This window comes from Pygoscelis adeliae, unplaced genomic scaffold (genome assembly GCF_000699105.1).
Source record: "Pygoscelis adeliae isolate BGI_AS28 unplaced genomic scaffold, ASM69910v1 Scaffold71, whole genome shotgun sequence".
In the NCBI taxonomy this organism is placed as follows: Eukaryota; Metazoa; Chordata; class Aves; order Sphenisciformes; family Spheniscidae; genus Pygoscelis; species Pygoscelis adeliae.
Genome location: NW_008824356.1, coordinates 11,656,966 through 11,672,679, shown reverse-complemented (window position 1 = coordinate 11,672,679; position 15,714 = coordinate 11,656,966). Strand labels below are relative to the sequence as shown.

General features: G+C 36.5%; 1 protein-coding gene across 1 annotated transcript in view; it reads left to right on the top strand.

The window, feature by feature from the left end:
- Positions 1 to 15,714, top strand: part of PTPN21 (protein tyrosine phosphatase, non-receptor type 21) — a 43,367-nt gene that overhangs the window by 15,980 nt on the left and 11,673 nt on the right. Inside the window, 12 exon segments of the mRNA XM_009319432.1 lie at positions 126 to 143; positions 820 to 849; positions 2,729 to 2,826; positions 5,311 to 5,378; positions 5,829 to 5,899; positions 7,222 to 7,309; positions 7,511 to 7,599; positions 9,714 to 9,801; positions 10,513 to 10,592; positions 12,541 to 12,601; positions 13,117 to 13,201; positions 15,215 to 15,714. The exon segment at positions 15,215 to 15,714 is cut by the window's right edge and continues 6 nt beyond it. Coding sequence (XP_009317707.1) covers positions 126 to 143; positions 820 to 849; positions 2,729 to 2,826; positions 5,311 to 5,378; positions 5,829 to 5,899; positions 7,222 to 7,309; positions 7,511 to 7,599; positions 9,714 to 9,801; positions 10,513 to 10,592; positions 12,541 to 12,601; positions 13,117 to 13,201; positions 15,215 to 15,714 — 1,276 coding nt within the window.

The window sequence follows — 15,714 nt, the reverse complement described above, 5'->3', positions numbered from 1 at the left end:
AAGGTAAACTTCATACATGTGTCTATAATTTTGCTTTCAGCATTCTGAAGTGTATGGTTTATTTAAAAATTGTCTGCTTTCCCCTCCCCAACCTCTATAGAAACGGAAATCATTACTTTAGGCAGAATTTATGTTCAAACTGTGTATTTATTTCGAATATTTAAAATATGTGATGAACTGAGCAAACAACTAAATTTTTTGTGATCTTAGGAATCTATTCAAACCTGGTTTTAGTAGTAGGCATACTTGCACGGTTAGACTTTTAATTGTTTTAATCCTTTCATGTTTGTCTCTCTTTTTTTGTTTTTAAGAGCCATATGTTGCTTTTGGGGATGTCCATCCTGCACAAAGCACGTGCAGATTTTATTGAGCTATGCTTTCCTTCATTTTGCTTTCAGTACTTTCTGTACTTTCAGTACAATACATTAGCAAACTACAGGCTAGGCTTTGGCTTAGGCTTTGGCTTGTGATTTTTTTTGTTTATCACTGGGCAATGAAGGTGGATGTTAGCTATGATATCATAGTTCCATTTCTACTTTGAATCTGGGGAACATCACATAAGTGGGTGCTGGCTGCAGCGGAAAAGTAAAAATGAGTATATATACCGGCCAGTTATTCCTATGGGCCTAGCGTAGAAGCCTACATTGGCTTGTAGAGTCTTAATGTGTATAGTTGTTCTGATTTAATTATTATTTTCAACAGGCAAACGAGTACAAAACCAGTAACTGGATTACAAACATGTATTTGTTGTTTCAGAAATATGTGCTTGCATTAATTAATCCATTTAAGCTGGTAACTCCAAGTTGGCCCTGCTTTGAGTGGGGAGCTGAACCAGATCATCACTTAGAGGTCCCTTCCAACTTAATTTATTCTGTGGTTACATGAAACTGTCTTTATATACCCTGGTGCTAGAATACCTTGCCGGAGACCTTTCCCACTAATTGTGGTGTGAAAGCTTTTCAGGGAGATAAGCCTCTTGGTGCAGACACTGGTGCTGTAATATATTGCTCAATGCCTGGCAGCTTTAGTTTTTGTTTTACGTGTAATTTCTGTAAGATTATTTTCTTTCTGAAAACTCTGAAGTTTTGGACTTTTTCTCAGCAATTTTACTGGCTTATTAAAACATTCTAGTCACCTTTCTTTTTTCTTTCTTTTTTTTTTTTAATCTTTGGTTCAGATTCTGTTGGTGTACTAGGATGCATTAGGGTAAGATATATGTAAGATATATTCAAAGATATATGTCATGGTGGTGCATTGAATAGCTGAATCGCCTGAAAAACCTTGAATATTCTTTTCTGGCATTTATTTAAAGAATATGATGTTTATGCTGGAGCTTTAACAGCAATTTTGCAGTGTGCTGCCATGTAGAAAGCAGGAATTTATGTGCCAACCTTACACTCAAGTCCTAGGGGATGGTACTTGCTTTGATGTATGATAGTGAGAGTCTGGATTAGTTTCAGAAATCTGTGGATTTTTTTCATGCCTTTTCAATATAAATGAGATTGAGCGTGTTTAAGCAAATGATATGTTTAATGTATACCAGGAAATGGAAATGTCATAGACAAAAGAGATGGTATTTGTACTATCACGAGGTAGTGTCAAGATTCTTCGTCTGTATGTTTAGTTTTAATAGCAGTTCTATGGAAAGAGCTAATGTTCTACTGCTTGATTGGGAAGATTTATTTCCCCAAATGCCTTGATACGCAGTGGCTTTTTCCTTTCCTCTTTTTTTAAGGCCTGGGTTTAGTCCCAGCTGTTCTTGTGTGTGTTGTATAAGGATGTTATCTACTGCCGCATGGCATACTGCTTTTCTGTAGTAGGATCCAGAAGAGTCTAAACAATATTTATAAAATGTCACTGTATTTAACAGGCTGTTAAATAGTGAGGGAAGAGAGCCGTCTTTCTTAGCCTGATGAAAATTTGTGTGGCGTTTACCTGACCTTTCTAATTACTGAATGAATTGCAGCACATGCTTCCATGTTCTCAGTATTAAAGCCTTACTTCACAAGAGTTAACATACAATATGAGGAAGTTAAGAAGCTTTTAAAACTAGACTTACAGAAGACAAATGTCCTTCTTGGCAAAGTCTGGGTAGCTATAATGGCATTTTTGAGTTTTGAGGTGTTTTGGGCTCAAGATAGGGTGTTCCATGGATGGCTGAAAGGGGCAGAAGAATTGAAGAAAATAGTTGTTCAGACTGTGGACAAATGGTACAGCTAGTAGTGGTTGCATGTACAAGAGATGACCCAGGAAAAGGTCAGATTAAAGGAAAAAAAATGGTGCCTTGAAAGTGAGAACAAAATGTACTCAGAAGTTGTAATGCAGAAATAAAAGTCATTATTGTGAATGAAGGGATATGTAGTGTTAGATCTATCAGAAGAGAATGCAGCAATACAGCAGCAGTGTACTGAACATTGTAAAGAGAAGATAATAAGAATGTTAAGGAAGAAAGAGGTAAAAATAAAAAAAATTTATGAGGGTATGGCAGTAGATAGAAATTGTGGGGATTCTTTGTTTTAAGAGGCAGCAGTATTTGATTCTGCAGTGATATGTGAAAGCTAAGGGAAGACTTAACAAAGACCATGAAATAGTGGGTCCAAATGATGAGGAAGACTACCCTCCACACAAACTGGGGAATGCAGAGAGGAATAGGAAATGCAGGCATATTCATCTGCACTCTCTTTAAATTAAGAAACCCATGTTAGCTTTTTCTTTTTTTCCCATGTAGGTATCAGTATTATTTGCAATTAAAGAAAGATATTTTGGAGGGCAACATTCCTTGCACACTGGAACAAGCAATACATCTGGCTGGTTTAGCTGTTCAGGGTAAGTAAGGCAATTGTGCCAATTAGCTAATGTTGCATTAGAAACTTTGGTGATATATTTTCTATTGCATGTTTTGTATTTAGCACTCAAAGACCCAATTCGGTAAGTTACGAAAGGCTTGCTCCTTAGAAACTTCGTCATATGGGCTGAGGAAGGGGAACAGCGGTATCGGTGGCCGTGAACTTGCTGGTATTTCTGTGCAGTCCTCAGAGGTGTACCTGGGTATCTCACATGTATTTTCAGGAGTTGGGTTTGAATTAGACATTGGAGTTTCTTTGGGGGCAAAGGCTTTAGTTGTCTGCTTACATCGACAGACCTTTCATCTGTTTCTGTTAATGAAGGCTCTTTATCCTGACATGGTAACGAGAGAGAGACATGTTTTAATAAATAAGCAAATTTGAATGTACAGTAGTACTTGTACCTCCACTTTTTCTCCCAAATATCCTAGCACCTAAAATTATTTGAAATTAGTATGCAAGACTGTTAACAATGTTTAAATCACTCCTGCAGACCCATTTCTGTGACACCTACATGAAAATGGCTGCTTTATTTTTCTTAACTGGGGTCAGATGGGATCGAGAACCACCAGCCTTAAGTCTGTTTGCACTGATCATGTCTCGGCTTCCCTGCTAACATGCTTGTTCAATCTTAAATCTCTCAAAATAAAAGTTTTTAATGGCAACAGCTTTGTTTAGTGTGTTTGTATATTGCTTCACAGTGAATGCCACTCCAGTATATCTAACAGAAATTGTAAATCTGCTAAAATTGAAAGGGACTTAAAATCATTGGCAGTACATACAACTTAAGTTTTTTTGTCTTTTTTTAGTTATATGTGTTGGTAGTATCACATTAAAGACGATGATTATGTTTTTTGAAAATGTGATTACCAGTGGAGTAGGGTGAATTGTATTAGTGCCTTGTTTATATAACAGTGAATCTGTTTAATCCAAGCCAGGATTTAATGGTCTTCAACTGACAAAATCTTGCTTTGTTATTTTCATATCTTTGGACACTGTAATGTCTCTCTGCTCAGTGAGTTGTTTTTAGAAATCTTTCAATATAATCCTCTTTCCAGATGGAAAATATTTATCCTTTTAGCTTTGACATTCCTTTTTCAGTCTTGTATAAGAGAGAAACTGTATGTGTTGATAACACAGTGAAAAAATAACTCAGAAAAAACACAGGTTCTAAATTAATGTGCTCTGATGACTGAAGTAGCTTATACCAGGTAGGTTAGTTAATTTTAGCTGGTGAACGAACAGAAGCAGTTGTTTGCTATTTCGAGTGAACTGGTTTCAAGAATGATTTGTATTTGAAATAATTACAGTAGGCTAATTCTAAACACTGCTTTATCTCAAGTGCTGTGTTGGTGTAGCGTGTTACAAGTTCTCCCCTTTCATCATAAATAACTTGCATGTTAATTGTTAATGCTTAATACAAATTTGGTTCCTAAATGTCTCTAAAATTATACTATTATGGATGAGAATCTGTGGTAATGTAAATAGGATCTGTATACTTGGGGACTGTGTTTATATTTTTGGGAGCAGCTGTTCCGTACAGACTGCTGTTCCACAGTCTCTCCTGTGAGACTGGTACATAACTTTTCCAATTTAGACTGTTTATTTCCCTTCTTTGAAACATTGGCTAGTTTTTTCCTGGAAACAGAAAAAGAGGCAAATTCCTTGGGATGCCCTTTGGCATGACGTAAAATCAAAACTGTTACTAAGATCAAAACTGCATGCCCCTGAGTCTGGGAAGGCTTCCAGGTCCCACTTTCTGCATGTCTGGGTGCAGGGAGCTGTAGAAGGCTTGAGAGCGGAAGGCTGCTCCAGCTGCTCTGTGCAGTGTTTGAGTCCAGCTGCAAGTTAGAGCAGTCTGCCGGTGCTGTACTGCACGTAATTAGGTATCTGACAGGAGGGAGTAAAGAAGGTGGAGCCAGACTCTTCTCAGGCGATGGGCACAAATTGAAATACAGGAAATTTCATCTAAACATGGTAAGAGTTTTCTGTTGTGAGAGTGCTGAGACAGTGGAACAGGTTGCCCAGAGAAGTTGTAAAATCTTCATCCTCTGTATTCAAAACTTGACCGGAGAAGGCTCTGAGACAATCTGCTGTAGCTGACACTGCTTAGGGCTAGATCTCCAGAGGCCCCTTCCAACCTCAACCATTCTGTGATTAAAAAACCGAACAAATAAAAATCCAAGAAACTAAGGAACTTGGAGCAACACTCTGATTGTTTTATCATTTCTTCTCCTTTCCTGTCCACAAGGAGCGTTATCAATTTTTCTGAACAAGGTAAAAAGATGGGGTGTGTTTTTACTTTTCCTCTTCATAAACATTACTGGTTAGTTTGTTCCGTTGTTTTACTTTCAGATCGTAGTTCAATAGGATGGAGATTTGCTACTTGGAGATCCTGCTACAGTTAATTGGGTATTGAATCATTTTGTTACAAATGTTTGAATCCAAGAAATTTTTTATTTTTTAGCTGATTTTGGAGACTATGATCAATATGAATCTCAGGAGTTTCTGCAAAGATTTGCTTTGTTTCCAGTGGTAAGTACTTACTTTAAATTGATAAATTTAAATTCTTAAATTGATAAATTTAAATTTAAATCTTTCTTTAGATTGGTAAATGCAAATAATTATTAAAGACTCCATGATCCATCTAGCTTACTGCTCCCTAGATTGTCAAATTTAGTAAAGGTTTTCTTTGAGACTGGAGTGAGATACGATACCTTGTATTGCACAGACGCAAAGATGTTGCAAGATCTTTTCAATTTCATTGTATATGACACTGAAAAGAAGGTTAGGGTGGAGAAGGGAAAGTGAGTAAAACCACTTCAAAACAGTGTTTGTGCTTTTTGTTTTTGTTTGTGTGCATATTACAGCTTCTAAGCTCCAAGACTAGAGTGGAGGGTTAATTCGCCTGTGTAAAGAAACTATAACCATTTAATTTTGTAGGATTTTTTGTATTTCATTCTATAAATGCTATCTCACCTTAAGGGCTGGCTACAAGAAGAAAAAATATTGGAAGAAGCGACACAGAAAGTTGCCTTGCTACATCAGAAGTACAGGTAACATTTCTAAAACTCTTTATTGCTTAATTTTGATGTGATTGCTTCAGTAGCTCAGGAAGTTGGGAATCTCAGGCAGTTGGACTTATTTCACCTCCCACTTAAATGAGTTTTTCACTAATACATCTGCATTAAAATTACAAGAATTTTTGCTGAATGAAAGTGAAGAGAGAACAGAATGACCATTAAAATAAATGAGAGGATTCTGCTTGAAAATTAAGAATACAGGACACAATTAAATAGTGTGACTTCACCTGTATAATGTTTCTGAAACCTGTTTATATTAAGTTGTGACCCCAGTAAGGATGTTTCTTGATAAATAACATTGGCAGATACTGAGGGCAGTAGAAATGTAGAGACAGTCACTGTGCCAGAATGCTTATGATCTTAAGTAAAAGGTAGCTAAGATGCAGTAGTCTAAGGCAAAGGAAAGTTAAGATCTCTGTTGTTAGTTCATCAGTGAAAAATGTTTGTGACTATGTAATACTGATTACTTTTTCCTGTATTGTTTTAAAACAGCAGTTTGAAAATTTCAAATCCATTTATCTTTGAAATGCTTTTGTAACGAGATTGCATGATTAAGGTTCAACAAAGAAAACTTAATCTGCATGACATCAGGAAAAAGTGAAGAAACAGAGATTGATGATTGAAAAAGTATTGAGAGACATAAGAATGAGCATGACAGGATTTTGCAGGTAGAGATAATGTCTTTTATGAGATCAACTGAGGTAGGTAGGGAAACAGAAGCTTTTAATCCCTGTGACACTACTGTAAGTCTGTGAGAAAACTTTGCCAGTTGGTCTAATTAAAAAAAAAAATTTTACCTACAGATCTTGTCCTTCTCATGTTTTCAAACCATTACAGTTAAAACTCCGTCTGCATTTAGAAAATGAGACTCTCTCTCCTGAAATGTGAAACATCAAACTTCATATTGGTCCTAAACATATATAGTACAATAGGAGAAATTCAGGTCTTGAACACGTGTGCCAGAATAATCATTCTGATAAAGTGAGAAAATATGGTGACAGTGAGGGATTTGAAGAAGAATGTGATAATTGTCTTCCGTTAGCAGAGATGATAATTTTAACTGGTCTTTGTTGCCATTTACCCCTAGAGATGCCTGAGAGAAAGAAGTTACTAGAATCAAAATGTAAAGGCTGAGACAAATATATCAGCCATCGGTACAGATGAAAACAGCATGATTTGATGGTTGCCTGGATGTCTTGGGGATACTTTTCAAGCTTTGACAGTGTCAGTCAGAGTAAAACAAAGATGATTTTTTCTTATTGACAGTACTAGCTGATTGTTGTTTTCATTTGTAGAGGCCTTACTCCTCCTGACGCGGAAATGTTATATATGCAAGAAGTAGAGAGGATGGAGGGCTATGGTGAAGAGACCTATCCTGCAAAGGTAAACAGGGCTTTGATCTTTGTCTCAGTTACTTTTTTTCCCCCTATGTAAAAAGGATTACTTCCTGCCAAAAATAAATAAAACCCAAAACCCACACCACCCCTTTTCTGCCCCAGAATTTTAAAAGTAGTTGCTTCTCATGTAACTTTGCTTTCAAAGACTTTTTTCTGTATTTGCATAACTTTTTGTAACTTCTTACAGGACAGCCAAGGAAGTGACATATTCATCGGAGCATGTCTTGATGGTATCTTTGTGAAACACAAAAATGGTCGTCCTCCTGTTGTATTTAGGTTAGTATTGTTCTTTCTTAAAATATCTTTGTGCGCTTCATATTTTATGTGTGTTCCTCACTAGCATGAATGACTATTAGGTACAATGTGTATTTATTCATTTGATAAACCTGAACATAGTCTTGTAGTTGTCACGCTACAGTGAATACTGAAGTCCATGGGAATTTTTCAACATACTGACTGCAGGATGAATCTCTTTAAGCCAGATTAATTCTAATGTGCATTCCATTGCAAAACATTTATTGAGTCAAAAAGGAGCAATTCTCTGCACATAGAACATCTTAAGTCCTGAGATGGGCACGTCAATTTACTTAGAAATGCTCAATTGTAAAATTATCCAGGAGTTCCTTTCATATATTATATATAAAAGAAATAGATGAGAGTCCCATGATAACATTTGTTTCATTATTTTGGACTCATACATTGTTTTAGTTTATTATTTAATGTTCTGATAGTTAAACTGTAGACATAGGCGTGTCTGCAATTTACCTAGCAGTTAAAATTCAGTCTTCATGTGAAATGGCCTGCTTCCCACTGACTTCAAGAGGGGTTGCTTGGGCATCTTTGGACAGAATTTGGAATAAATTTAAAAAAATACAGATTGATTTATTTTTTTTTAATGACTCTTAGTTATCTGTAGTTATTGTAAGAGCAAGAAAGGCTTTATTCTTAGTGAACTTTAATCTTCTAGAATTGAATTTTTGGCTGAATATGAAAAAATCTTGAAATCCTGTGGTCCAACAGTTACTGGAACTCATGGTGAATTTCTGGCGTTAGAGAAAGTAGCAACTGTGCTTCTTTCTGTTAGTGGTTTTGTTTAATAGAATTTATAAATTCAGTGCTGTGAACTGTCCTTCACAAAAATCTCTATCTCTGCTGCTGATAGGAAAGCTGATGCCAAATTCTTTTTAATTCTGTAGGGTGGTAGAAGTGCCCTACTCTGCTTTCTTGCAGAATGAAGCAATAACAGCTCTGCTGCCTGACTTTCCAAGCACACGGGGGAGAGGAATAAAGCTTTGTCCATGCATTTTGCATAATTTCCCAGAGAATTGTGGATGCAATGTCTGTGTAAACATAAGAAAAAAGTTGCAGATTGGAGACCATCAGAAAGTATTCATGTTCCAATTTCAGGATCCAGTTTTCTGCTCTATTGCTGCTTTGTTGTATGACTATAGGCAGTTCTACTGGGGATAGATATATCATGGTATTTGGGTGGCAAAAAAGCATAGACAAATGACCTGCTAGTACAATTTACAAAGGCTGGGTTATGCTTCAGATTGGTTCAAGTAATTTCATGATTGTGTCCATAAATGGCCTTAAATTTGAGGGGTCTTTGTTCTACATCAAAATGGGGATGTTAATGTTTCTCTACCTCATACATATGATGGTGAGTAGCTATAGAAAATGCTATCAGCCACATCTATAGAAAATGCTATCAGCCACATCTATATAATGAAAATGGAAGTTGTATAAATACCTTTAGAGAGAGTCCTGTATATAGATCGTGCTTTTTCCCTGTGTTTGTACACTGCAGAATATTCTTTTAACAAATCAGTGATACAGGCTTTGTTTACATAACATAACACTAATGGATCAAACTACATTTATATTTAAGAAGAAGTTGAATAAATATATGGTATTATATTTCTTGCAATCTAACTTTTTCTCATCTGTCAATATGCAAGAGAGTTCTAGAAAATATGTGTAATAATGCCTTAATGGTTTTGTTTAGTGTAGATTAATTTTTTTTTTTCCTAGAATGTATGGTTTGCTTTCAAGCAGTTGGGACATTATAACTTACTGATAACTAAATTTGTCTAAATTTGTTTTTTTTTTTTTTTAAAGAAAAAGAACACTTGAAAGAATTTCAAGTGGAAGACAAGTAATAAATTTATTACTGTACATGTTGTGCATCTTCAAAAGTTAGTCACATACATATTTTCCTTTCAACAGTCATTTAATGGATATGGAAGTGATGGTCTGCAACTTGTTCAGATAGATTGATGAACTTTTTATTTATCCGTATTCTTGGTGGTGGTTCTGGTCTTCAGTTGCATTTTCTGTGGTTTGAAAATCACATCTTGCCAGTCATGTTCTGTCCCTTTTGTCTGCAGGTGGCATGATATTGCCAACATGTCCCACAACAAATCCTTTTTCGCATTAGAGCTGGCAAACAAAGAAGAGACAATCCAATTCCAAACTGTGAGTAGATTTTTACTTTTATTTTTTCACTAAGGCATCAGGAAACAAAAAGACAAATTAAGACTGCTAATTTAACTCAAAGGATAAAAACTACTTTATATATATTCAGCAACTTTGAACTGTATGAGTGAGTCAAAAGTAATACTGTCTCTGGCTAGCTTTCTATGGGAAGACGTTAAAAATTTGACCTTTTATGTTGGGTACATTGACAAAGTTGGTTCAGGTGGTCATAAACATTTTCATCCATTCCAGTAAAATTTCTAGCATGTTTTTTTGACTTTTAAATCAGTGGCATTTAAAGATAAACATGGTCTTAGAGCTTTGCTGGAATGGGCCGTGGCATTCCTTGCAGAATTAATTTTAGGAGCATCTACCAGTTGCCTCTGTCAAGAAAGCAGCTGTTGACAATCTTATGGCATGATATATATATATACTGTAAATTGTGTTAGTGTTATAGCTGATAAGAGTGTCTTCAACAAAAGGCTGCTACTTTCAACTTGCATAAATCTAATACAATTGTTAGGCTAGAATGCATGTTCAGGCCCGCAAAGTACAGTTTTAGGGAAAACCTGGTGACAGTAATGAAGTTATATTTAAACAAAATCGGTCAATGCTAATTTACTCTTAAAAATTTCAGTGGCTTGTCTGAAAGCAAGTGAAGGGTATGCATATTTGGCCTAATATGCAAATTTTGTTTTTGTTTTTTGGCAGGAAGATATGGAAACAGCAAAATATGTGTGGAGGATGTGTGTGGCTAGACACAAATTTTACAGACTAAATAAATGCAGCCTGTAAGTAGAATACATTAGCATACATTAGCAGAACTCTTGGTGCCCTTGAAGCTTCCATTGGGAAGTGAAATCTTTTATAACCTCTGTAATGTCTTTGCAGAGGTCCTTTTTAGATGGTACTAATTAATGACTTGGGGTTTTTTCTTAATCTTTTTTGAGAAAATACTTATCAACAGTTTCTCAAACATGTTCTGCTTTATAACAGAGGACAATATTAAACACTGAAATCTTACCGAAAGTAATAGTGTTTGGCCCCAGCTGCTGGATCTCAGTGCTGTAACAGACTAGTTGCTTTGGGGGCTACTACTGCTAGAATGTTTGTGAGCTACTGGGATTTTGGCCTGGGTTTGGGTGAACTGCTCTGAAAGGACACTCTAGAGGCCTTTAAAAGGGCGGGAAGTGTATGTGAAGCACTCCTGAAATGTGCTGGATTGACAGCTGAGAGGTATGTGGTCCTTTGAATATCCATGGAATCCATATAGCTCAAGTAGCACCAATGCAAAGTAAATTTAATACAATTCATCAAATTAAATTTAAATGGGCTGGTCTCCACCTTGTAAATCAAGGGCTGGAATTTGAGCTACTCCACTGGTACAGCTTTCCTTCAGTTAAGTTACTTCAGTCAAAGAATAGAGAATTAGACCCAGCGAATAGTCTGTCATAAAAAAAGCATGATTCCCGAATGTTCTATTCCTCTTCTTTGTACACGAGAAGATAGCTATGGAGGGGTTGGTCCAAAATTTGCTGAGGCCAGTGGAAAGATAATAGAATATTTTGTACCACAGATGACTCGCTAGTGTTTAATGCTAATTTATTTTAGAAGAGTAAGATTCGTTTGGAACAGAGTAGACCTCATACCTCTAAGCTTGTAAACCTGGCTGCCTTCTGAGAGAGATAAATATTGGTAGAAGCAGTGCATTTGTGGGACTTGTGCATTGCTATCTGAATAATGTCAGTTCTATAGTTCTGTATTGAATGTCAGTCTCTAGGTTTACTTATTTTAACCCTTTCACCACAACATTGTTTTATTAATAGGTAAAGTCCTCAAGAAAACTTTTCTGGTTATCTCTACTCTAAGATGACCTGGTCCTGCTGCTGAAAACTGTCTTACGCATGCCTGTATTAAGTTCAGGGGGTTTTTTTCTTTATCTATATGTACCTTGTCTTTAGAGACTCCCTGGACTCTCCACCTGAGGAGGGCTCTCAGAAATCTTCCCTCATTCTTTCCCTTCCACGCTTTCCAATCCTTTCTCGTCCTTCACTTCCCAAAGGGTGAGCTGAAAAAATCATCTTTCTTTCTGAAATCTGGCAATTCCTGCATTTGTATTATTCTGCTGTCTTTTGACCTCTGTCTTGCTTTAAGATGCAGAGTACAGGTGCAGTGTAGGGTGGGGAAAAAGGAGCTTAAGGTGTCTGAACCTTACATCCTGGAGACAGTCCAACAAATTATGAAAATTTATTACCGTTAGCTTGAATGTTAGAACACACAAATGCTCATGCAGTATAGTCACACTTTCCAGTTCCTGTAACATCTGTAATGTTACGTTCTGTAAACAATTTTTTGTCTGGTCTTGTAGAACAGGTAACTTACAGTATGAGATTTTATATGGGGTTCAAATTTGGAACTAGTGCCCAGTTACTCCACTGCTTTTTCTGTCCTGCTGCGGTACTTCAGGGACGTCTCCTTTTTATGCTTCGTAGAAAAGAGGCAAAGAAATAACTGAGGTATTTTGATCCTGGTTTTGTGATTCTGTTCATACTGTCTGCAATGGTGCTTTATGCACAGAGCTCTTTTCTTTTGAAACTGTTGGGGAGGACTATTTAACACCGGGCCTGGCTCCAAGAAATGTAGAGTGATTTTTAACTGAACTTGGGAGCACTTTCCAAGGTTTGAAATAGGTCTTGGTGTTGTTAAGAATCATTTCTCACCATAAAATTTCTTCTGTAGACAAACCCAGCCCGTTACAGTGAATCCTGTTAGAAGGCGGTCTTCGTCCAGGATGTCTATGGTAAGGAGAGAAAATAGTTTTGTATTTGCATTTTTATGGATTTCAATTGACTTTGAATTAGGCATTAATTTCTTTCAGTGAAATAAAATGAGCAGTGAAAAAGATGAGTCTAGTATGTGAGGAACTGTTTCTGACTTGTAGAAAAAGCTGCTATGTAATATCTGAATAATGGAATGAAAATAATTGCAATGAAAAATATTTTAAATACTTCTATTTTTAGTTTGATTGCTCCGTCTCTAGGAGACTCATCTAGGAGACTCTCCTAGATGTCAGATGGCAAGATACAGTCTTGGGTTGGTTTTGGTTTTGTTTTTTTTATTATTTCTTGTATAACCTCACAGGAGAAACTTACATGGCAGATTTAGAGAAATGGTTTAAGACTAAGGCTTTCTGTGTGTATTATACATTATATATTATATATATAACATTATACATTATATATAAAAAATCTTCGAGACTAATTTTTAAAATAAATCATGAGTTTTTAACTAACAATAAGATGCTTGCTTTCTTAGCCCAAGCCTCAGCCTTATATGATGCCTCCACCACCTCAGCTGCATTACAACGGTCATTATACTGAACCATATGCATCCTCCCAAGGTAAATTCATTAAATCCAAGGCCACACTACACAACTTTAGAAGGTAAAAGCTATAATTTGCATTTATAGCTACTTTAGCAAGATCTGAATGAATTCATAGGGTAAACATGGGATAGATTTGTACTACAACACTCACTGAAGTGCTTGCTGTTACTGCAGGCATATAGGCTAATATGAAATAGAATCATAGAATCGTTTAGGTTGGAAAAGACCTTTAAGATCATCGAGTCCAACCGTTAACCTAGCACTGCCAAGTCGACCACTAAACCATGTCCCTAAGCACCACATCTACACATCTTTTAAATACCTCCAGGGATGGTGACTCCACCACTTCCCTGGGCTACTTCAGGTAGTTGTAGAGAGCGATGAGGTCTCCCCTCAGCCTCCTTTTCTCCAGGCTGAACAACCCCAGTTCCCTCAGCTGCTCCTCCTCCATATTTTCTCCTATGGGATATGAGCAAAGTTAGTTATGATAGCATATACAGCAAGTATAGAGTCCCTTGTGTGAGTTTTATCTGACCGTCAGTTTTTTGGTTCATGTACCAAACTGGTACGTTACGGCATTGTGAGATCCTTGTCAATATTGATCTTAATAGCTGCAAAGAGTAACTGAGCCCCCAGAGAATTCAGACAATAAAAAAATAAAAAAAAAATTATTAAACCCAGGATGCAGGAAGAAAGAAGTTTCTCTTAGAGTTCGCTAGACTACAAGGTGGTGGGGAATTCAAAGGCTGAGGAAGTCTGCAAGTTATGGAATTGGTATACATTTGACTGAAAAAAGGAAAGAAAAAAACCCAAGCAAAACCTAATTAGAATTCTCAAGGGATGCACACTCCTAAGCTGTTTACAGTGCAGTTGTGGCTTCTTTCTCTCCTTTTTTTTTGATTGTACATATTGTGTCTTTAATTAACAAAGTTGCTGCCCTGAAGGGCTTAATGTAATCTTTTGCAAAGTTGCCTCAGTTTTGATAGGGACCTCCTAGTCCTACAAGTCAGCTGGATAAAAAAAATACTCTAACAACTCACTGCTTAGGGAATAAGCATGTTTTCTATCTAAATAGAGTTACACAAGTATTCATGAAGGTACAGGTATGTAAGTTCAGAATGTAGCTGAATTCTTTCCAATATAGTGTTGGAATTATTGCTGGGTACTTGCTGCTGCACACATCCTATTTTTGAACAATTTTTTCACAAACAAAAGAATTTTTGATTGTCAACAAATTTTTTAATGTGTGTGGCAATTATTTTGGTGAACCTGAAGAGCTAAATCATGAAAGTCAACTAAAGCAATGACTGAATTATTCTCTTCTGGAGCTTGGCAAATTGTACATACAATGAAGTAATGGTTAAATTATTAAATGTATATTGGATGTATAAACTGTTAGATCATGTACCCATCAGAGTGGGTATATGTTAATGTACAAACAAGATATGGTGGTGGTTTAAACTGCCTCCAAAATTTCTGGAGAAAAATGTTTTGTTTTGGTTTTGGGTTTTTTTTAAAGTCTTGTGGTACTTTACTTATGGCCTGGGGAGGGAGAAGAAGAGTGAGGGTTTTTTTGTTTGGTTGTTGTGGGGATGTTTTTAGGTTTTTGGTGCTTTTTTGTTTGCTTTTTTTTTCTTGCTGTTTAAACCTATCTCATTAGATTAGTGCAAACCCTGGTGTAGAAGTTCTTTCTTTCAATTAGTGTGGTTTAAGATTGATATGGATTTTGTTTAACTTGGACTGAAACTTAGCAAACCTATCCTAAACAGAAGAAAGCCATTCTTAAACTGAGGCAATGTTTTCCAACAGGAATTTGCATCATCTGAATGAACATAAGAAGTTATTCTGGTATACATACCTTAGGTATCAACAACAACAACAAAGCTGGGGTTGGGTTTTTTTTCCTTCCCATTTTCAATACATGTTTGAGATTTTGAAAATCTCAAACATTGGTTAGCTATATCTTAATAGAGGATATTTTTGTTTGATGTCTTGGACATAAAGATTGTTCTTAAACTTTACTTTCAGATAACCTCTTTGTGAGCAATCAGAATGGATACTACTGTCACTCTCAGACTAGCTTGGATAGAGCCCCTCATGACTACAGTGGTCGGATCCGCAATGGTAGTGTCTATAGTGCACATAGCACAAACTCCTTGAACAATCCACAACATTACTTGCAGCCATCCCCCATGTCCTCTAACCCAAGCATTACTGGAAGCGATGTCCTCAGAACTGATTATGTCCCATCACATAGACACAGTGCACTAATACCGCCTTCTTATCGTCCCACGCCAGACTATGAAACTGTGATGAGACAGCTCAACAGGGGAATGGTGCACACAGATAGGCAGAGTCATTCAATGAGAAATCTTAACATCAGCAATTCATACGCTTACAGCAGGCCTGATGCCTTAGTTTACAGCCAACCTGAAATACGAGAACATGCTCACATCGCTTCCCCACAATCTAACCATTATCCATTTAACCTGAACTACAGTTTTCATAGCCAATCCCCCTATCCGTAT